This window comes from Corapipo altera, unplaced genomic scaffold, assembly GCF_003945725.1.
Source record: "Corapipo altera isolate COAL_440 unplaced genomic scaffold, ASM394572v1 301, whole genome shotgun sequence".
In the NCBI taxonomy this organism is placed as follows: Eukaryota; Metazoa; Chordata; class Aves; order Passeriformes; family Pipridae; genus Corapipo; species Corapipo altera.
In genome coordinates this window covers 3,727,906-3,748,800 of record NW_020884926.1, presented here as the reverse complement: position 1 = coordinate 3,748,800, position 20,895 = coordinate 3,727,906, and the positions used below count along the sequence as shown (strand labels likewise).

The 20,895-nt window shown below is 55.0% G+C and overlaps 1 protein-coding gene across 8 annotated transcripts in view; it reads left to right on the top strand.

The window, feature by feature from the left end:
• Positions 1–20,895, top strand: part of CASZ1 (castor zinc finger 1) — a 278,435-nt gene that overhangs the window by 167,478 nt on the left and 90,062 nt on the right. For 6 of the 8 annotated variants that reach the window (XM_027658154.1, XM_027658155.1, XM_027658150.1 and 3 more), the window contains one exon: positions 5,163–5,248. Coding sequence is in view for 1 of the 8 variants with exons in the window: in XM_027658155.1 (XP_027513956.1) it covers positions 5,245–5,248 (4 nt within the window). In the remaining 7 variants the exon portion in view is untranslated. The remainder of the gene's footprint in view (positions 1–5,162; positions 5,249–20,895) is intronic. The other 2 variants (XM_027658151.1, XM_027658156.1) reach the window with 1 other exon arrangement.

Sequence of the window (20,895 nt, the reverse complement as noted above, 5' to 3'; positions counted from 1 at the left end):
GATGGAATTGGTTTGTGTTGCACTGCTGGTATTGCCTTGCAATGGCAGCCAAGAAAGGGTTCCCTTTCCTCTCCTTCAGCCCATGCCTTTTTCCCTGGGCAGCCCAAGATTGGCAGGAGATGATAGTTGGGTAGGACTGCGCAGCTGGAGCTATACAGCAGCCAGGATATTCCAGCCCTTCTGCAAACCAAGAAGGCTTGTTAGGCTGGCAGGGTGTGTTTCTTGTTCTTCTCAGTTGTCCCTCCTTCAGGTGTTAAATGGGTGCTTCTGCCCTTACTGGACAACCAGTCCAACCCTCCAGCTGAGTGTTAATACCTACATTTGCCTTTTTATGGGATCCAGAGCTCACGCAGAAGTGAAATCAGAGGGATGTGCTGTCTTCCTGGGATTTCTGTCATGGAGGAACAGCCTTTTTGTCAGTCACAGAGGTCCCTGCTGCATTCCAGATTCATGAAAGATGGAAGCCAGCACAAACACGTCTGCTCTCAGATCTGTGTGTTGTTCAGCTGTGAGTGTACTGGCAAACACCATGCTGTGATACCTTGCTGCAGCCTGGCCCCTTTCCCACAGACTCATGTGGTTGGAGCTCACTCAGGTGCAAACACTGACAGTGCACGGACCGGCTGCTGCTGTGCGGGCATCCCGTGAGGCCCCCTCCTCTGCCCTGCCCTGCCCAGGACACAGGGCTCTGCACTCCCACACAGCTCCAGTGTCCCTGCCCAGTCCTGATGAACCCTCAGAGAGGCCCTCATGCCTTCACCAGTGTTCTGGACCTTAGCTGAGCTTTGGACCTCTGTGGAACAAGGTGAGGGTGAGTCTTCCTGTCTTGAGAAGAGAGGGATGAGGAGAAGTGTGGAAAAATATCTGCTACAAAAGGCATTGAGACCTCACAGCTAATTTCACTTTTAGGTGATCTTGGCTTATTCCCAGAGCTGATGTCCATGCAGCAGCAGAAGATATATTTGATTTGTAGCAAAACTTCCTTGTTCTGTGCACTTGGGAAGTCTCCTTTTCCTTTTCACACACACCCATCCTCTCAGGGGGTGTTTTAAGACCCTTTACATTTTCTTGTAGGCTGTTTACATTTCACTGCCCTTCAGTGAGCCAAAAGGGGCTCAAGGAGGTGGCCACAATGTACACTTTCATGTACCAGCAAGGCTGGGACAGATCCATGTCATTTGTTTGTCAGTGCCATGTTGGCCAGTGCTGAGGAGTAAGTGATGCTCAGGAATTTTTTGCCTGGTGATGCCTGGGCCAGGCTGGATGGGTGACCACACACCCAAACCCTGTGCTGCTAGGGACTTGTGGCACTCAGCAGAGTTCAGGGATGGGCAGCACTGGGGTGTCTGGATTCCCACCCACAGGGCTGAGTGCAGGGTGCTGGGTGCTTGCTTTGTGGCTTACCAAGTTTATTGCTCATACCAGGCTGATCAGGACAGTTCCAAAACTTGGTAGTGCCACTGGAGCGCCAGGCACTGTACAAAGTTGAATGAAGGCACAGCTCCCTCCCTGGGAGAGCAGCCATCCCTCTCCCTGGTGTCCAAGCCATTCTTTCCCTTCTGGTTTTAGCAACATGAGTGCCAGTATTCAACCTCCCCCTTTGCAGTTTAGGGGCTCCATGATAATCGTGTAGTTGTTGACAACTGAAGAGCAGCTGAGGGTCACCAGCTGTTTCACTGCAGAGCTACAGGAGGGAAACTGAGGCACGGAGCTGAAGGTGCCTAAAGATGCCCTCGGAGCTCCGGAGTGACCCACTGAGGGATTGTCCCACCTGGGCTCTGTGGTTACCAACACAACCCATCGATGCGAAGGAAACCCAGAGCAGTGGGAAGCAGCAATGCCTCCTGTCCTGCCCTACCGTGCCTTTGGCTTGGCTTGCTGCCCTTCCTCTCCTCTTCCTCCCCTGGCACCCCTGGCTGGCAGCACGTGCCCCGAGTGCTGCTGGGCCGGCAGCCCGAGCCGGCTCCTTTAAGGCAGCCCGCCGGGAATTGCGCGGTGCCAGCCTCCGCCGCCAGTGCCGCTCCCGCTTCCCCCTCGGAAAGTTTCCTGCCCAATTGTTATGTGCGATCCGATCTGAAAGTTGCTCTCTAAGCTTCTTGTCACATTTTGACTTAATGAAGTGCAACTGGAGTGGGAATTGGGGTTCATCACGCCAGTCTCACTGCGCTCCCTTGTTGTCAGAAAACAGGGGCGGTTGGGGACCGTAATGCAACGCTGCAAGTCGTTATCATTCCGGTCAGTCTGTTTAACACAAAATTAAACAAAGAACTAATTAGTGCCTCATGAATTAATAAATGCGCAGTTGCCGGGTAGGAAGGGGAGGAAGGAAAAAAGGTTGTTGAAGGAAAGATACTGAAAAAGTCGAATTAGGATGTTGTGTCAAGGGGAAAAAAAAAATCTGAGTCCACTTTGGCGAAGAGTTTGGATCCATTGGTTTCCTTGGAATAAGCTCCCCTCCTCCTCCTGCGTCCTGCTTGCCTGCTCTGGAGCAGCAGTGTACAGCAGGCACGGGGAAGAGGCAGCCTTTCAGTGCTTCTTTGGGGGGGGGTTTATAAGAAAGACAGGGACAAACTTTTTAGTGGGGCCTGTAGCGATTGTGGTGATGGTTTTAAACTAAAAGAGGGACAGTTTAGCCTAGATTTAAGGAAGAAAATGGTTACAGTGAAGGTGGTGAGGCCCTGGCACATGTTGCCCAGAGAAGCTGTGGCTGCCCCATCCCTGGAAGTGTCCAAGGCCAGGTTGGATGGGGCTTGGAGCAACCTGGGATAGTGGAAGGTGTCCCTGCCCATGGCAGGGGGTTGGACTACATGACCTTTAAAGGTTCCTTCCAACCCAAGCAGTTCTAGGATTTTATCATTTTCCAGTGATGATCCCTAGAAGCTGGAGCTGGTGTCCAGTAGCCAGATATAAATATTTATCCAAAGCATATGTGGGGGCTGAGAGGTGCGGGGTGGAAGCCCTTCGTTGGAAAGGAGGGAACCTTCAAAGCTGGTCATGGCGAGCAAGTCTCCTCTCTTTGTCTGACGGCTTTTTTCCTGGAGAATCCACGATTGACACAGTAACAGTGTGTAATCTCAGATTAACTATGTCCCAGCAGAGCTCCCCCCGCTCCTTGCCCTCTCCGGCCCCCTCCCCATGTGGAGCCGGGCAGTGCCGGGGTGTCTGTCCAGCGTTCCCGGAGCAGGGCTGGACACGGGGGCTGTGCCAGGCGCCCACCCAGCCGGGCAGCCCTGCAGGTGCCGTGCCGTGCCACGCTGCCAGCGAGCGGGCTGGGCTCTGGCACATTGTCAGGCAGGGAAGCAGAGCTGGGGGAGGGAAGAGTCCATCCTTAAGAGGACATGTCAAGTACAATTAGCGTTATCTGTCTAAATATGTACTGGGAACACAGAATACAAGAGGAGGCCTGGCTGGCTTTAATGGAGACATATGCAAGGTCATATTGCCTCATACAATCCCCCAATCTGATTTGGGGATTACACATTCTAAGTAAATTGGCGTTATTCCTCTTGCATCATTGATAAGCTGCGGCCGAAAGAAGAGGAGTAAGGAAAAAAAAAACAATTAAAAACTCAAACCCAAGAACTGACCGTGAGCAGGGGCGAGGGAGTGAAGGCAGGAAGGCAGAGAGAGTTACAGGCAGAGAGCTCGGGAAAAGGGGAGAGAACAAAAGGGAGGGAGAGAAAAAAGAGCGTGACAGAGTGGCAGAGAAAGCAGTGGAAAGAGCAAGGAGGAAAGGGAGAACAAAGGGAAGAAAAAGGTGGGAGAAGGGATGAGAGAGCCAGAAGGACCTCGGGTGCCAGGGTGGGAGAAGCACCTCAAGTGGGGGAGCTGTTACTCCAGCCGTGCCCTCAGCCTTGTTAGCACCAGGATTTGAGTGGGAAAGGAAGGAGCCAGGCTGGTTATGCATCTTCCTCACCCGAGGGGCTCCCTGCGCTCTGTGTCCATCCATCCATCCATCTGGGATATCTCACCAGCTCCTTCCCACTCTGGGTCCCAGCCAACCCCAGGCATCTATCTTTGGCAGTGCTGGAGTGTGAGTGACGGGAGGAGCCCGGCCACACACACGGAGCGCCAGCGCCCCGACACAGGGGCAGCACAGCGTCCCCTGAGCCCAGTCCCTCTCACTGCTGCCCTCCCAGGGGCTAAAGAGGGGCTGGGTCCTGGCACCCGCTGGTGCATCCGGAGAGGGAGCGTGTGGAGAGCTGGATTCCACCGCGGCTGGCTGTGCGTGACCTCGGGGCAGTTTGTCACTGCACTGCCACTGCGGGCAGTTGTGGGAGCTGTTTTGGCAGGGCTGCAAAACAGAGGCTGCAGGAACAGCCCGAGCACCCTCACCACTGTGCGTGGAGCCACCCCGTGCTGGCGGCCCCCTCCTGGCTCTGGGAGAGGGAGGTCCCTGGCTGGCTGTGGATCAATCCTCCCCCTCCCGCGAGCTCTCCTCCTGCGCAGGATAACCCCCTCCTGAAGTCTCACGGCACGGCTTTTATGCTCTGTCACATTTTTGGAACATATGGTTTTAAATAATTCAATTTACTTTTCATGTGTTTTGCTGTGACTTTTTTTTCCCCTGTCCCTTTTCTCTTTCCTCCTCACTCTCTGGATTCTCCAGGGTAGAAAATGCACAGATGAGTGGATAAAGGGGTTCAGTGCACTGGGACCCAGCCCTGCACCCCATCATCTTGTGCCCCACTGGTGTGCAAGGGAGGCCTCAGCATTAGCACACGGGTGAACCTCTGTGAAAGAGGGGTCAGCAGAGGAAATGGGAAGATTGGGAAGGGAAAAATTTGACATGGAGCAGAAGGCAGCCTTGGATATGTGGGCAGAGCGTGGTGCAGACCAGCAGGAGGTCTGTCTCTGATACCTGGAGAGCAGGATTCAGGCCAGTAATAGCTGCTCTCTCTATGGGAAATTATTCCCAAGCCTCCTTGGGAGCCTCTTCCACAGAGAAGTGCCAGAGCACGGTGTGTCTGGCGGGGTGTGTGGCACTGTGGGGTACAGCCAGGAGCAAGGAAAGCATTTTGTTCCCTTTGTGGAGTCTGAATATCCCAGGCTGGCCCTGCTTGCAGCTGGGTTCTCACCCAGGTGTTGTGAGTTGTCTGTGCCTTGGCTCTTGCTCAAATATTCCCTGTGTGTTAACTGGATCCTTTCTTTTCCCCTTCCAGAATGAAGTGAATTTAGAGCTAAAAACGAGGCAAGAAACCAGGCCTTGAAATCTCCGAAAGGTAGGAGAGACTTCAGACTGCAATGGGTATGTCACTACGCCCTCCTGGGTTCTCTTTTCCTCTGCGTGTCTCTCACACTTATGGCCTGCTCACTGTGGCTGTGTCTGCACTAGAACTTCTGGGGTTGAACCAGTATTAGTTACAGAGATGGAAACAGAAGAAGGTCTATTGCAGTCATGGCCTGTGTGTGTCCTAATCCTGTCTTTGTCTTTGTACACCAATTGTTCTGGCACCTGGTTTTGTCACTGCGGGTTTTCCTCAATATCTGCTCTCCTGCCTCTATCTTTACAGATAAAAAACTGTGTGAGGGTTTTGGTGAGAGGGTACTGCTTCATCTTCATCCATGTGGGCTGGGGGAGATGGATAAGGTCCTTTCACTGAATAGGATGCAGTCTCCATCTACTGTGAAGTTTTGCTGAGCTCAGTTCACATAATTCAGATGGTGATGTGCCTGTTCTCCTCCTCCTCTGGCACAGTTTTATCTATTCAGACTGCAGCACCGTGGTGGTAGGATGGAAGCAGCTCTGTCTCCAGCAGAATCCTGACTTTTCTGGGTTTTCCCTTTAGCTAGACTGTCACGGTCTGTCTTACTGCAAAAAAATTTCAGCTTTGTGGTCTTCTAGAGCTGGATGGTCACTTAATCTTTGTCTGATAAGAGTTAGTGGCCTAAAACCCATGGGAATGACAGGTGATTGTGTCTCTTAAATGCCTCATTTCCATGTGCTGGGTCAGAGATTCCCTGTGCCATCTCAGATGATGGTTACTGAGAAGTCCCTGCCAAGCCAAGGCAGTTCCTGCTCTCTCTGGCCCTTCCTTGTGGCCCCAGGAGAACCTCTGAGCTCCCTGTGTGTCACCTGGAGAGTTCCCACCCTCTTCCCTGTGTCCCTGCTCGGTACCCCCTGCAGCACTGCCACGGCTGGCCTCTCCCATTGCTCCTCTCCCTGCCCAGGCACCTCGGCAGCTCTGAGGGCAGGAGTGGCCATGGGGAGGGTGGGCAGTGCTCTGCCCTGTGGGACATCCCCTCCGAGGTGCCGGGAGCGCTCTCTGGGATCTGGGATGTGCCTGCACTCAGAGCATCCCTGCGGCAGTGGGGACCCCTGACGCCCGGTTCCAGGGAGCTCAGGGGCTGAGTCCCAGGGCCATGTGAGGGGCCCGGGCTGGCTGGGGTGGGAGGGGGCCCCAGGCCGGGCTGGGCAGTGTCAGAGGTGACCGGTGGAAGGCCAGTGTTATGTAAATACCGCTGCTGTAACATGGCAGGGCTGAATGGCCCTGTGCGTCCATCCATCATTGCTGGGGAACAGAAGCCTCCCTGGGAGCACAGGGGGCCGGCAGCGCGGGGCAGGCAGACACAGGCAGCATGTGCCCTACTCATAAACTGTTTGTTTTCTTTTTGTCTCTCTCGTTTCGAGGCACCCCACCGAGAGCAACTCTCTGTTTTGTCCTTGCAACCTCTCCCCCAACCTTCCCCCCACCACTTCAGGCCTTCCTTTTCCTCCCTCCTTCCCCCGGCCCTTAAGAAAATGGGGGGGGGGAAAGGAGAAGAAGAAGAAAAAAAAAAGAAAGTCCCCAGTTCACATTGCGGCTTCTTTCTCTGGCTTCAAAGGCTCCCCATCATTGTTTGGGATCGGCAGGCAGTGGCCCTGAAAACGTGATCACAGCCGGGCACAGTGTAGGTCACCACCGAGCGCCATGCTCCGAGCGCTGAAAGGAACAGGCAGATTCTTCCCTTTTCATGCTTCACAACCCTGGTTACAGCGCTCTGCCTCGCCCGCGTGCTCCTCGCTGCGTGGCTATTCTTGCTCTTTTCTCCTCCTTTGCCTCCCGCCCTCCCTCTCTCTCTCTTTCTCCCAGGTCCCTCATTTCTCCGTCCCTGTGCTCTCATCCTCCCCTCCTCTGTGCCCGGCATCACACACTTTTCACACTTTCTTATTTTCTTTCCATTACTTTTCCTCCTCACTCTCTCCTGCCTGGCACTGCTGCCACTTCTCTCTGTTACGTGAATCGCTGTTTTATTTCTCCCTTTTCCCTCTCCCAGAGGCCGGTCAGGAGGTTGATTTCCTCATGCTCCCTGTTGCTGTTTGGTAGCAGCCATCCTCTGACATTGGCCCACGTTTCTGTCTCCCCCTGTGATATCTCACTCACTGTGCCCAAAACTGCAGCGGTTCTGTAATCTCTGGATCAGCCCCAGACAGATGACAGCCCTGCCCTCCCCACAAGATGTGAGCCCACTGCTCTCATGTGCAATGGGCTTATCCCCTGAAATGTAGCACGGCCTCACGTGGGGAGGCAGCACACAGAGCCTGCCAGCAGTGTCAGCTCCCAAACTTGCTCTCTGGCTTTGCTGGTTAACCTGAAGGACTTGGCAGGTGGGGTTAGTGTTATGGGTGGGTTTGGGAAGCCAGGCACTGACTTGGGAATGTGACAGGGAAACCTTTGTATCTTGTAGGTCTCACATAGAACATGACACTGATGGTAGTCCTGAGGGCAGAGTTAGGCAGGGATAAGGCAGAGGGAAGCAGGCCCAGCAGTTTGAACGGGCATCCCAGAATACTTCCTCAGCAGCTCTCAACGAGGGAACATCACCTCGTTGTAACTGAAGCCTTGGGTGCGTTTGGCTGCACAATGAGCCAACAGCCAGACAGCAACTCCCTGCCTGCAGAACATCCCCCCAGCAACACCAGGAGCTTCATCTTGCTGCAGGGGAACAGCCTGACCTCTGTGCCCCTCCAGCACCCACCCGGGCACAGCTCCCTCCCCGCTGCCCCCGGAAGCGGAGATCTCCGTGCTTGTGCCTCTGGTGATTTGTGAGGTTGTTTTAATGCCGAGGAGCCCACCAGGACTTGTCTCTTGCTAAATAGGCATATTAAGGGACATTGCGGCAGGGGTTATAGAGTAATAATTTGTCCTAATGAGCCGGTGTCACGTTCTCCCCGGCCGAGCCGTGCACAGGCAGGAGCTGTGGTAGGAAGGGGCTGCGCTGGCTGACCTGCCAGCCCAGGTTAATGAAGTACTGCACTGCCCGGAGTCAGAGAGCAGGAGCTCAGCCAGGCAGCAGTGGTTCAGGGGGCTGGAGGGGAAGGAGAGGGCTCTCCCCTGAGCTGAATGCCCCAGGGAGGGCCTGTGCCATGCTGGACAGAGCAGCAGGATGCAGTTACAGCACTGGGATCTTCATGCTGTGCTGGTGGGCTGAGAGCCTCAGCACCCTCATCAAACTGTCTGCAGGCAGAGGTGAACCTGCTGCAGCTGGGGCATGGCTGGGGTTTGTCCTCTGGCCCTGCAGGAGAGCCCAGGCTGATGCATGTGGAAGGAGGCTGGAAGAGTAAGAGAGAAGGACCTCACCTCTGTTACAGGTGCTCCCAAGACTGGCAGGGTTGAGATGCCACAGAGCCAGACCAAAAGACACCAGGGGATAGGTGCAGGCATGTGGCAGGTGGTGATGACCAGTGCCTAGCTAGGAGGTTTACACAGAGATGCCAGAGGAAGTTCTCTCTGTCCTTCCTGTTCCCTCTTTCACCTCCCGTTATGCTCCCCCATGGCTTGCTGAGATCCTTTGCCTTGCACAGCAACTCTGAACTCAAGCAGTTGCTTCCATCCCTTGTGGGAGATGGGCAGGAAAGGCTCAGGGAGTGTTGCCAGTCCCCCGGTGAAGAGCATCAGGGAGCAGGCTGGAGGCAGGACAGCCTGGGCAGCTGTGGTTCTGCAGGAGAAGGCAGGAGGGGCCAAGAACAGGGAGTCCTGGCCTACCTGCTGCCTTGGGGATCCATGGCCTGCCTCGTCTCTGTGGATCACACAACCCTGTCCATGCCACACCAGTGCCCTGTGGTCTGCAGCACAAGCCTTGTATACCATCTTCCTCCTCCTCCTCCCACTCTTTGCTCCTTCCCCCCCGCTTCTCTTTGCTTTTCCCTGTCTCCATCTCTCTCTCCCTTTCATCTACTCAGAAGGCTTTACTCTACTTCCTTGTCACCCTAATTGATTGCATTAACCTTTCAGCGTATTGGATTTCCCCAGCACCGTGCAGAGAGCACTGTGCAATATGCTTATAATCCGGGCTGTAATGGACAGGGAGCAGTCAACGAGCCCCTGCTCCAACAGGTTCTGCTGACAACTTCTTCTCAGGGAGGGGGAGAGGGAGCACTGGTGGGACCTGCCAGCACGGGGTCCTGCAGCCCCTGAGCAGCCTTGGTGCTCCCCGTGAGCAGGGTTCCAGTGTTAGCTCGGGAGAATGGAATCCTTGGAAAAGGATCCAGCATGGGAAGCAGGGAAATGTTGTATTTGACCCTATTACTGTAATTTTTCCTTGTGTCTGAGCACCCCCCTTCTCTGTCTGGTTGCCTGCAGTTTTGTTCCATCTGTTCAATGCTAAATTAATGTGCACCTTACATTTAGGCACTTGTTGCTGGTGGCAGGATGAGAAGACAGTATCATGGAATCTCCCTGTTTTCACATTGTGCTTGCCTCTGCCTTGTCCTTTAATTCCTGTGTATGAGGATGTGCGGGAAGCGGACACCTTTCCTGAGGTTTCAGAGAAAAGCATAGGAATTTTGTGCTGATGAGGAAGACAGCACCAGGGTGCAGAGAGATGTGGAGATAGAAGCCCTGAATTATATCTCAGGCTTGGCCTTGGATAAATCCTTGCACTCCTGGGTACCTCATTTCCCCCCAGGATGTCAGAGCTGTGCTTTCGGTGCAGCAGAGTCTGCAGGAGGGCTGGGGGAGACCCAGGGCTGTTATCACTGCTTGCAGGGCAAGGATGGGAACGTGGCTGCAGACAGGCAGTGAAGCTACACAGCCAAGTGTCACTGCTCACGCTGCCAGCAAGGCAGGAAATAAACCCACATGATCAGTGGCAAGAGCATGTCAGCCTGTGAAAGGCCTGGCAAACTGCTGGTGGCCAGGGCAGAGCCAAGAGATGCTTTGGCATCCTTTATTTTAGAGGACTGGGATGATGGATCTGCCATAATCTGCTGGCCTTGGTGCCCAGGCTCAGTTCAGCACAATGCTTTGAGCACTGGGATGAGTTTCACTGAAGCCAAAGTCATTTAAGCACATATTTAGGAGTTTCATTTGACATGGACCACAGGATGAGACACAGGCCCTTGTGAGGCCCTTTTATAGTTCTCCTTTTCAGTTTTTAGCACAAGATGGTTCTTCATTTATGGTTGTGGCTCACAGTGTGAAAACCAGCAACAATGGCAGGGTGGCTGATCACTTCATAGGTCTTCAGCTCAAAAGTTACCTCATCTTGTTAAAAGCAGAGTTACTTTGCCTCTTTTGAAGGTGCTCCTTCTGCCCAGGGGATGTTTAGAAACTTTGCAAGTTCCTGAGCACACCAGAAGGAGGGGACAGGGTTGTACCATGCAAGGTAAAGGTAAATACCCAGTCTCTTTGTTTTTCCAGGAAGAAAGGAGAAAGGACAGGAGTCAGAGAGAGGAAAAAACTATTCCAGGTGATAATGCCAAAAAGTGGGAGTCTCCTTAGAAGCCAGAAGGTAGTTGAAGGGATGGACTTTATTTTAGGTTAAATAGAGAAGAAATAGGAGCAGGAAGCAAAGGATGAGAAATTTGAAACAAGCAAGAGAGAAAGCAAGTGAGCGAGAGCAGCACCTCCTAAATGGAAGGGTAAACAGGCACTCCGAGGCATTAACTTAATTGATTGTTCTGCAACAGGCTGAACGCTGTGTTATTCTGTCGCCGTGGCAACAACCCAAAAAAATTGTCAGCCTGTTTGGATGAAGTGAAGCGAAACATTCTCTAATTTGCGGTGATCCGGGTGTTTGTTTTCCTTCCGAAGAGGCGGGGGCTCTATTGATCTATTGTTTGCACAGAGATTTTTTTTCGTGGCGATACGGGAAAGCAGAGCCCGGGGTGTGCTCCCGGGGCAGGTGAGGCTGCGGGGGTGTCTCTGCCGTCTTTCCACAGATCTACCTGTGCTGGGTGGCCACGTGAATCCAACAAAAGTTCCAGCGGTAGGAACCATCCCAAGGAAGCTGGAGAACAGGGGGAAGTGTCTGGCTGTGATGAACTTGTGACGAAAGTCTTTGGCTGTGATGAATTTGTGCCTGAGCTACTGCTTTGGTCCATCCTGTTCTTGTCCCTTTGGGCTCTTGCAGTTCATAGTGTCATAGAATCATAGAATATCCTGAGTTGGAAGGGACTGACATCAAACCCAACTCCTGGCCCTGCCCAGGACAACCCCAAAAGTCACACCAGTTCTGTCTGTGTTGCAGTCTCTGGTGTTAGGTAGGGTCAGCTACAACTGCCTGAGGCACAAGAGCAGCTCAGTGCCCCTACCTGCTCCCTTCCCAGATTCATGCTGTTCCATATAATGTGCCTGTGCACAGCCTGTGCTTGTGAGAATGTGCTGTTGCACACTTGATGGAGGACAGGAGTCATGTTTGAGTTTGTCCCTATTCCACACCTGTGGTAAGATAACAAAGTGCCCAATTTGAGCTCCCTGTTACACCAGCAGAGGTGAAATCCCTGGACCAAAGGAGGGGGGATTTTTTGATTTTGTCTCCTGGGATAAGGGGCTAAGCTGCTCCGTGGGGCTGTGCAGGACAGGAGGTGGGGATGGCTGCAGTGGGATGGGTGACTGGCTGCAGACAGCTTGGGGCAGAGCCAGGATGGGAAGAGGCCCCACAAGTTGTGCAGTGACTTGTGCACTTCGTCAGCAGAGTCTGGCCCTGCACAGCCCTGGGGGCCAGGCAGGAGCTCCTGGGGATGCCACTCGCTGTCAGCACATGCTTGGTTGCAGAGTGAAATGTCGCTGCAGCACTTGCTTCAACTGGGAATTGTTCAGTCAGAATGGGAAAGCCCAGGAGACCAGGGAGCAAAGCCCACGTGGCCAGGGGTGAGCAGCGATGCCCTGGGCCAAAGACATGATGCCAAGAGACAGGGGCTGTGGCAGGAGAGGGGAAAGCTGGCAAAAAGGTGCCTTACAGGTCTGCAGCAGGGGGAACAGGCAGTGATGGCTCCGAGCCAGTGGGAGGGAGAGTGGCAGAGGTGGCTCTGGGCCAGCAAAGGAGAGCAGAGAGGGTTTCCTCGTGACAGGGGATCAGTAGGAGGGACAGGCTGCTGACCTTCCTTGTGCGTGGCTCTGCACTGAGGTTTCACCCTCCCATTTGGGGCTTTCTGTACTCCCACGGCCTTTGGGCACCCTGGGGGGAGTCCCATGTTTCCCATACAGGCTCATCGTCCTCATTTCTCCTCAGCAGTGCCCCAGCCCACGCACAGCTAGTCCAGCTGCTGCACAAGGGCTGTCTAGTTGATTCCTAAGATTTCAGGGAGAGCTGTAGAGTATGTTAATGTCAAATGATGGAGAGTGTTGCTTTGTGGGGTGTACAGGGGCAAAACTCCACAGTATATCCCTGCACTCTTCCTGCCTCCCTCCCTGCTCCTTTCTCTGCTGTCTTGGGGATTTTTCCTTCTCTGGTTGTACTGGTTTTGCTTTATCATCCTTTTCCTCTTCTCTCTCTCTCCCCCTCTTCTCTATTTCATTCTTTCCATCCGGTTTTTAACTCTTCTGCTCTGTTGCTCTTTCTGACAGTGTAGATGTGGGTGGGGATAAGAGACTGTGGCTGGCGGGTGAGCAGTGTCCCCAGGCACTGTGTCCTGTCCCCGTGCTCCTGGTGGGTGTGCGTGGGTGGGGGCACTGTGGGCACGGGAGAGAGGACTGCTGTGTGTCTCCCAGGGGAAGGCTGAGCTGCCAGTGAAAGTTTGGTGGTTATCAGCGTCAGGAGAAGCTAAATAACCCTGTAACTGGTATGAAGGTGAATTCACGGTCTGGTGAGCACTGAAAATACGAGAGGGCTCTGAGACAGGCAAAGTGTGGAGAGGGGAGTAGAGCTCGCCCATGGCTCAGGGCAGGGCCGTGTCTGCCGAGCGGTGTGAGGACGTGTGCTGATGCCACACAGAGCATCAGCCGTGGCAACCCGTCTTCTGGGGGCTGGCCAGGAATGGAGAGGGTGCTCAGGACGGCAGGTTCGGAGACAAATGAGACATGCACACAGTGACAGGGCAGGAACGCCCGCAGAGAACGTCTGTGTAGCCGTGGCTGCGGCAGCCACGTGTGACCGCACAGCCCCGCGCACACGCGTGGCCACGAGGCCGTGCGCGCAGCCAGACCACACGGGGCACAGCCCCACACGCCCTCAGATGTGGAGGGGCGTCCACAGCTTTGGGATCGTGGGGGCACAGGCACACCCAGCGCTGTGCTGGCTCACAGTCACATCAAATTCCCCCTTGGTGTAAGTACACTCCAGCCAGGCAGCACAGGCAGATTTATCCCAGCGTATCTTGAATGTCTGTGTGGTTACCTGCTGTGAGCGGGAGAAGAGTTGCAGGAAATCTATTCTCCTTCCAGCTGGGAGAGGCTGATGCCTTGGAGAACCGGGAGATGTGCAGAGAGGAAACCCCCTTCAGCTTTTCACCTGGAGCTGGTAATCTCCTTGCGCCGAATCCCTGGAACCGGGAGAATTGCATTTGAAGCTCAGCCAGTGGTGATTTAGCGTTAGACGTTTGCAGAAGAGACTTTGATTAATTCGTAGTAAAATCGAGTAGCACTTGGGTGCCAGCGCCACATTCCAGGGTGAGCCGGCGACCGAGGTGCGCGCTGGGCGGGAGCCAGGTGCCTGAGCAATCCCCGCGGAGGTGGCAGCGCCATCCAACCCACAGCCTCTCCCTTGCTTGGGCTTCTTAATTATTAATTTATTTTTCTCCCTTCCTTGGCAAAAAAATAGTATTTGGTAACGACCTCAAATTGCAAAATGCTGATGATTTGGAGAATGTGTCACAGAAGCTCCAGGGTGATAAAGGGGAGACGAATCCCAGCCAACAATCCGGCTCAGCCAGTTTGCCTATTTATTAAAGAAAAAGCCCAGATCATTAACTTTTTTGTTGTTGTTCTGTTTGCGGGCAACTCCCTGCTGGCAACTTTCGGGCGCCCAGTAAATTAAACCGAGTATCGGCCTGGTTCGGGGCAGCCTGAGCTCCTGTTTAGAGCTGGGAGATGCGTTAGAAACTGGCTGTGTTTATGTCAGTGCATGAATAAACCCTTCAAGGTACCACGCAGAAGTGCTCTCTGGCATAAAGGCAGTGTCGGAAAATCCTCTCTCGCTGCCTCGTGGAGGGTCAGGTATTGTGACTGGAGAGCTGAGCTTCACTTCCCCTCCCTCTGCTTGTTCGCACAGTTAATTGCCCCTCGCCACGTCCCTGTGCCACGCTGGTCCCTGGAGAAGCAGGGCTGGAAGAGAGCATCTGTAGGCACAGGCTTTGTTGGTTCCCCGTTCGCCTGCTTGGCTTGGTTGTTGAATAAAGAACAGTTTAGGGATGGGCTTGCCTGCCTGGTGCCTCTGTGAACTCCGAGAGTTCCCTGTGCTATCGGGGAAGGGTGATTACGTCCCCCTCCTCTGGAACATCCCACGTGTTCACTGAAGTAGTGCTTCAAGCTAAATCAGTTTGCTGAGGGCTCCAGCTTCCCTTAATTCAGTGTCAGGACCGGGCTTGCATGGCTATTATTCAAGGAGCTTTATCAGAAGCACAAAGCCAGCATCTGCCCTCCTGCTTCCCTCTGGGCATCACCAGCTCTCCTGCCCCGGCTTTGGCACACAGAGACTCGAGGGACTGCCTCACCGAGCCCATTTGCAGGCAAAACTCGTTTCAGCTCCTAGAGAGTCTCCTGTTTCCCGGCTGCAGGAGCACCGTGCCCTGTCACCAGTGCCTGGCAGAGCAGCACGGGGACACGGAGAACCGGCTGGAACCCCGGGAGCTCGTGTGGGAAACAGGAGCAGAGGCACTGCTGAGATTGCCAGCCTCTCCCCTTCCCTCTTCCAACCCAACCGAGTTGTAAATAGAGCTGGATCTTAGGTTTTAATCTCAGCTGATGTTTGAGCCCTTTCCCTCAGAGGTAGCCACCTTCCTCCCTAGGCCTGGCTCATGTCCCTCCACACTCATTTCTCTGGTGAAGCCTGCCCAGACCCGTGCTCACGTGGGTGCTGATGGGAGGAGAAGGGTATTTTTCAAGGTTTCTGCTGGGTTTTTTTCTTCTGAAATACAAGGATGTGCAATTTTTTTAGTTTCAATTTAGCATTGGAGAATTTTATAATTTAGTAATTAAAATCTCTGATAGGCTTTAGAAATTGCAGCTAATTGAATTTAATGGGAAGATGATTTTCAATTTTATTTGATTACCCGGACCCCTGGCATTGGTATTTATGGGAAAAAAATGGGAAATGTGCTGTGTGGGCTAAGATGGCATAATTGAATTAGGGCTAATCGGATTTCTTCGTCATGAATTTCACTATAATTTTCCTATAATTTTCCATTAGATATCTAGTTTACAAATATTCACAAAGAAATGAAGCTCTTTCGGAATGGAGATTGCTGGCTAACAGGATTACAGGGACGATAGCTCGGCACTGCCAGCCCGGGCTCCTTCAGTAATGCAATCGCTGCGTCTGCCTCACACTTACCGCCCGCCGCTGCTCCCCGCACCCTCCGGCCCCTGCCAGGGCTCCCGGGGGGCCGCGGCCGCGCTTGCGACGGGCTGAGAGCTGGCTCTGCACGGTGTGTCCGTGTGCCATCGGCCCGGCTCGCGGGGCTGTGCCGGGGCTGTGCCGGGGCTGTGCCAGAGCTGTGCCAGAGCTGTGCCAGACTGTGCCGGACTGTGCTGGGGCCGTGCCGGACTGTACCGGGGCCGTGCCAGAGCCGTGCCGGGGCCGTGCCAGGACTGTGCCAGACTGTGCCAGACTGTACCGGGGCCGTGCCTGACTGTACCGGGGCTGTGCCAGAGCTGTGCCGGGGCTGTGCCAGAACTGTGCCGGGGTTGTGCCAGAGCTGTGCCGGGGCCGTGCCGGGACTGTGCCAGACTGTGCCGGACTGTACCGGGGCCGTGCCGGACTGTGCCGGGGCTGTGCCAGAGCCGTGCCGGGGCCGTGCCGGCGCGGCAATGGGCTCACTCCGAGCCCCTTCCGTGCGTGCTGCCACATCCCCGGTGGGCAGCGGCGGTGCTCAGCCAGCCCCGCTGCACAGGCAGGGCCAGCCCCGGCGGACACGAGGGTGCTGCAGCACGGGACGCCTCGCCTGCCCTCCCGGTGCCGTGGGGGGGATCCTGCTGGCACATCCCAGAGGAGGAATGGCAGTCAGTCCCTGCTGTGTGCAGCCTGGGGTCTGCTGCCCGTTTCTTACCTTCTCCATCATCTCCCCTCACTTCCCTGCTATCACTTCTAATGAATGTCTGTCTCACCTGCTCCATCAGGGACAGTCCCCAACCCTGCTCTGTATCCATCTCAGTGACCCCTTGGGAGCAGGGCTGACATGGCCTCTGCCTGTGATGGGGCAGGTGGAGCAGAGCAGACTCTTTGCTCCCTTTGCCTTCCCTCCTTTCTCCTTTTGCTCCTGCCCAAGCCAGGCCAAATCCAGAGTGAATTTATGGATACCAGCCCTACTCCTCCAACAGCTTCAGAATCCTGTAAAATCCAGCTTGTCTCTCTGCCTGTCCCATCTCTGTTGCTTGCTGGGCTGTGTGTTGAGAGCCCTGTGTGCCAGTGTCCTCAGCCCACGGCAGGACACAGTTGCTGAGGGGCAAGTCATTGCCCTGTGGAGTAACTAGGGTAGCAGCTCCTCTCTACCCAGAGCCCCTTTGCATCTCCGTGACATCAGGCCTTCCACATGTGTCCAGAGCAGGACAGTCACTGCCAAACCATCCGTGACAATCCTGCCCTGCCCTGGGTGCCCAGGTGGGTGTCACTCTGGTGTGCCAGGACCATACACACGGCAGTCACATGTTTGTGCACTTACATGTGACTCTGTATGTGCGTGCACATGGCAAGTGCTCACGTTTTCGTTTGCATCCAAGCATGTCTGTGCAGGAACAGCTGGTTTGCAGCTCCTCTTCACAGAAATCACTGTTTTGTTTTGTACTTGCCCCATGTTTTACAGCTGGGTCTTGCCCAGTCTGTGACCTGTCACTGGGCAGCAGTTTCCTGGTGCCTCTGGAGTTCATCCCAGTGTGCCAAGCTGGGGCTCGGGGGCTTTGTGGGGGCAGCTTTGGGCTGGCTCAGGGTGGCACTTGCTGGGTTTGCAGGCAGAGTGCCTGCATTTGAGTGCCAGGTACCTTCCCTGTTGGCCGCGATGCCTGGGTAGCACTCTGCCCTTGCCTCCTCGCCCTGAAATCCCCAGGCTGCACTTTTAATCGCTGTAGTAAATTGTAACTAATTGTTAGCGCATTCAAACCCCTGCCACTCCTTCCCCCCAAGTCTTCTGGGCCCCTGTGGAGCACGAGGACATGCCGTGTACGTTCAGTGCTGTATGGTCTGCTCCCGCTACAGTCATTCCGTCTGGGAAGTGGTCAAGAGATGAGCAGTATTTGGCTTCCAGCAGGTGCTGGAAGCTGTGGAGTGTCTGAAAAAGCGGCAGCCACATGGTGGGGAGCTGGTGTCAAACTGTTTGAGCAAGGCCAAGGAATGGCAACCGGCAGGATGATCCCAGCAGAGCCCCACCCGGCACAGTGAGACTCGGCACAGCCGCTTTGGCAATGTGTTCTGGGGCACCATGTGCCAATAATGTGATTGAAACTGAATTGAGAAGGAAGGAGGGAAGGAGAAGGAAAGGGAAAGAAAGCACGGATTGTCTGCTCCTGCCACCCAGGCCCCGAGGCCTCCGGGCGCCTCCCTTGACGAAACAGAAATCAAACAAAATTACAGAAATAGGGCAAGAGCATTTGCCTAATAGACTCCCCAAGCAGGAGCAGGAGGAGGAGCACAGCGCTGCCAGATCTCCAACCTGCAATCTGGGAACCAGCGCCCTGAGCCCACATGAATCCAGAGCACGGCCCCAGGCCCCGGGGTCAGCTCCAGCTAAGGAGGGAGAAACTGCCAAGAAAATGGGCTAAGCGTAAGAAACAAAGGTAGAAGAGACACAAAAAGGGGGATGTCCCACATATCAGCGTGACTCACTCCCTGCTTAGCCCTGGCACACTGTCTGCGGGGAAAGCATTAAACTGTAATAATAATAATAAATTAATCATCCTTCCCCCTCCCATTGCACTTTTCATCTGAGGATCTCTGAGCACCTGGCAAACATTAATTACTGAGAGCTCCTGATGCCCCTGGGAGGGTGTGAAGGGACAAGGAGAGATCGCTTCACCTGCCATGAAAGGGCAGCCGTGGCTGGGGTGGCTCTTGCTGTGGCACAGCAGCACAGTTCAGAGCAGGGTGAGGGGTGCTGCCTTCCCTCAAGTGCTCCTGGGGTGCAGGGGGAGACGGTCAGAGGCAGCCTTCCCTCAGGTATATCCATACCCTGGAGGGATAGGGGAAGGAGGGGAGATGCTGCTCTCATGGGGGGCACAGGGGTCCCCAAGGGAGCAGAAAGCTCCAGAGCCCCTGAGAGAGGAAAGAACCAACTTTTCTTGGGTAAGAGGCAAAGGAGGGAGGATGGGGAAATAAAACCTGATCCTGTGACTGGAGATCGCTGAGATAGGAAATCAGGCCTTGCCATTGCGTCAGCTGTAGGGCGTGGACTTCACCTGAAAAAACACCTTGGCAAGTTGTTCCTGCAAAGAGGAGTGGGAGGGACAGTGGGAAGTCTGCGGAGGGGATCCTCCGGGTGTGTTTAGGTTGTGTGTGTGGGTTCATGTGTGTCATGCTGTATGGATATGTGTGTATTTGAATGTCAGTGAGCACAGAGTATCATTTTCTTTGTGGAGTGCATATGCATGTTGCGTGTGCGTGCAGGGATGGGAGGGGTGGGGAACATTTGGATACTGATGTGTGAACGTGCTCAGCTCGGTGCACGTAGAAGAACAGGTATGTTTAGAGGGTCTGTGGGGCTGTGTATGTGCAGTGACACATCCATGTTAGAGTGTGTGTTCCTCTTCGTAAGGAGGTGGAGATACAGCTGGGGCCACTCACTCAGGGAACAGCAGCAGTGACCAGAACTCCCACTGCTTAAATATTAAGTTCACAGGAGAGGCAAAAATGGGGAAATCTGTGTGATGTGAAATGCAGTGAACTTACGGGACCTGTCAGCAACCTCACACCTGGAAGGAAGCGTTGGGCCCAAACTGAGCTCCTACAGAGCCAGCACAAACATTTCTGCTACTGTCCATCAGTTCCCCGGGTGGAATATTCCCTGGCAGGTGCTGTGGTGTCTGACTGGCATAGGGACCAGGGCAGGCTGTGCCGAGGATTGTGGGTGCTGTTGGCCGGGCCGGTGCCTGTGTTGGGGCCAGCACAGACAGGCAGGATTTTAATGGCAGCACTGTGTGACAGGGCTGGTTGGAGCCGATGGTGTGGTTAGAAACCAGAGGAAGTCAGGGTGATGCTGATAAAGTTTTGCCCATCTCAAAGCAGGAGCTTGACTGCACCAGGTGGGAAAGTGAGTCCTGTGCAGGGCTCTGTTCCGGAGCACTGCTTGGCTGGGCAGCCCTGGGCAGGGCACACTTGCCTCCTGCCTGACACTGCTGTCCCCACCTGCTTCCTGGCCTGGAGGGTCTCTGGGTGGCTCTGCTTTAGCAGACTTTGTTTAGATTTTTTCCAGGCAAAGCCGGAATACTTGTGGTTTCCACAAATGACTCCCCTCTCCTCTTCCCTCTCCCTGCCCTCCGGCTGCGCTGCCCGTGCATTTTGCCCATGCAAATGCAGCAGTGCTGAGGTGATGAGTGAGCTGCAGTTGGGTCTCTGGGCTCAGGACACTCTGTGGGTGCAGTGTATCCTGGTGCACAAACACACCTGGGCTCCTTCCAGCCCTGTGACTAACCTGTCCAGCCACTTCTGGCGAGTCACTTCCCTCGCTAGTGCCTCAGTTTCCCCATCCCCAGTGGGGTAATGATGCTGGCCTCCTTTGAGAAGCACATTAAGTTCTGCTTATAAAAAGGATTTAAGAGCTGGTGAGTCCATGGGCAGCTCCCCAGCCCCGGTGAGGAGCCCAGCTTTGCCAAAATCCATGGAGCCAAATATGGTATGTTCACAAAAACAGCCTTCAACCTGCTCAAAATACCTATTTAATCAGGTAAATAATCTGCTCGTTTGTTTTAAAGAAAGAGGCTTATATCTCTGTTTACCCAACACGCCTCTCAGAACCTCCCTCGCATTCTTTGCTACTTAGAAAAATAAAGCAACAAAAAATGAGGAAATTCGCTGCAAAAGAGCCCCCCCCCAGCCTCCCGTGGGCCCGGCGGAGCGGCGCGGGCTTCCTGCGGGGCATTGGGCAAGATGCGCCCAGGGTTGTGACACCCGCCGGTGGCGGCCACCAGTGCTCCAGCCCCCCTCGGTGCGGGCCCCGCACCGCACGGCCGAGCCCGGACACGCGTGGGACGGCGGTGCCCGCCCTGCCCCTGCCCGCGGGTCCTGCCGCGCCCGGACTCGGGGGCACCGCTGCAGCTCGTCCGGCCCCGCTCCATCCCCACCCTCACCCCCATCCCCATCCCCTCGCGGTTTGCCCCGCGCCGGCCGCTCCGTGCCCGCCGCTCCCGCGATGTCTGCGGAGGCACCGCGGCCGGGCCGGGCTCGGCGGGCGGCCCCGAGTGCGGGGCAGCCCCGCGTTGCTTCCCCGAGTGCGGGCCGGGACCGCCCGAGGTGGGTCCGCCCGAGGTGGGTCCGCCCGAGGTGGCCCCGCGGCCGCCGCCCCCGGCCCGGCCCCGCACCTGCCCCCGGCGGCGGGCCCGGCGCGGGGGC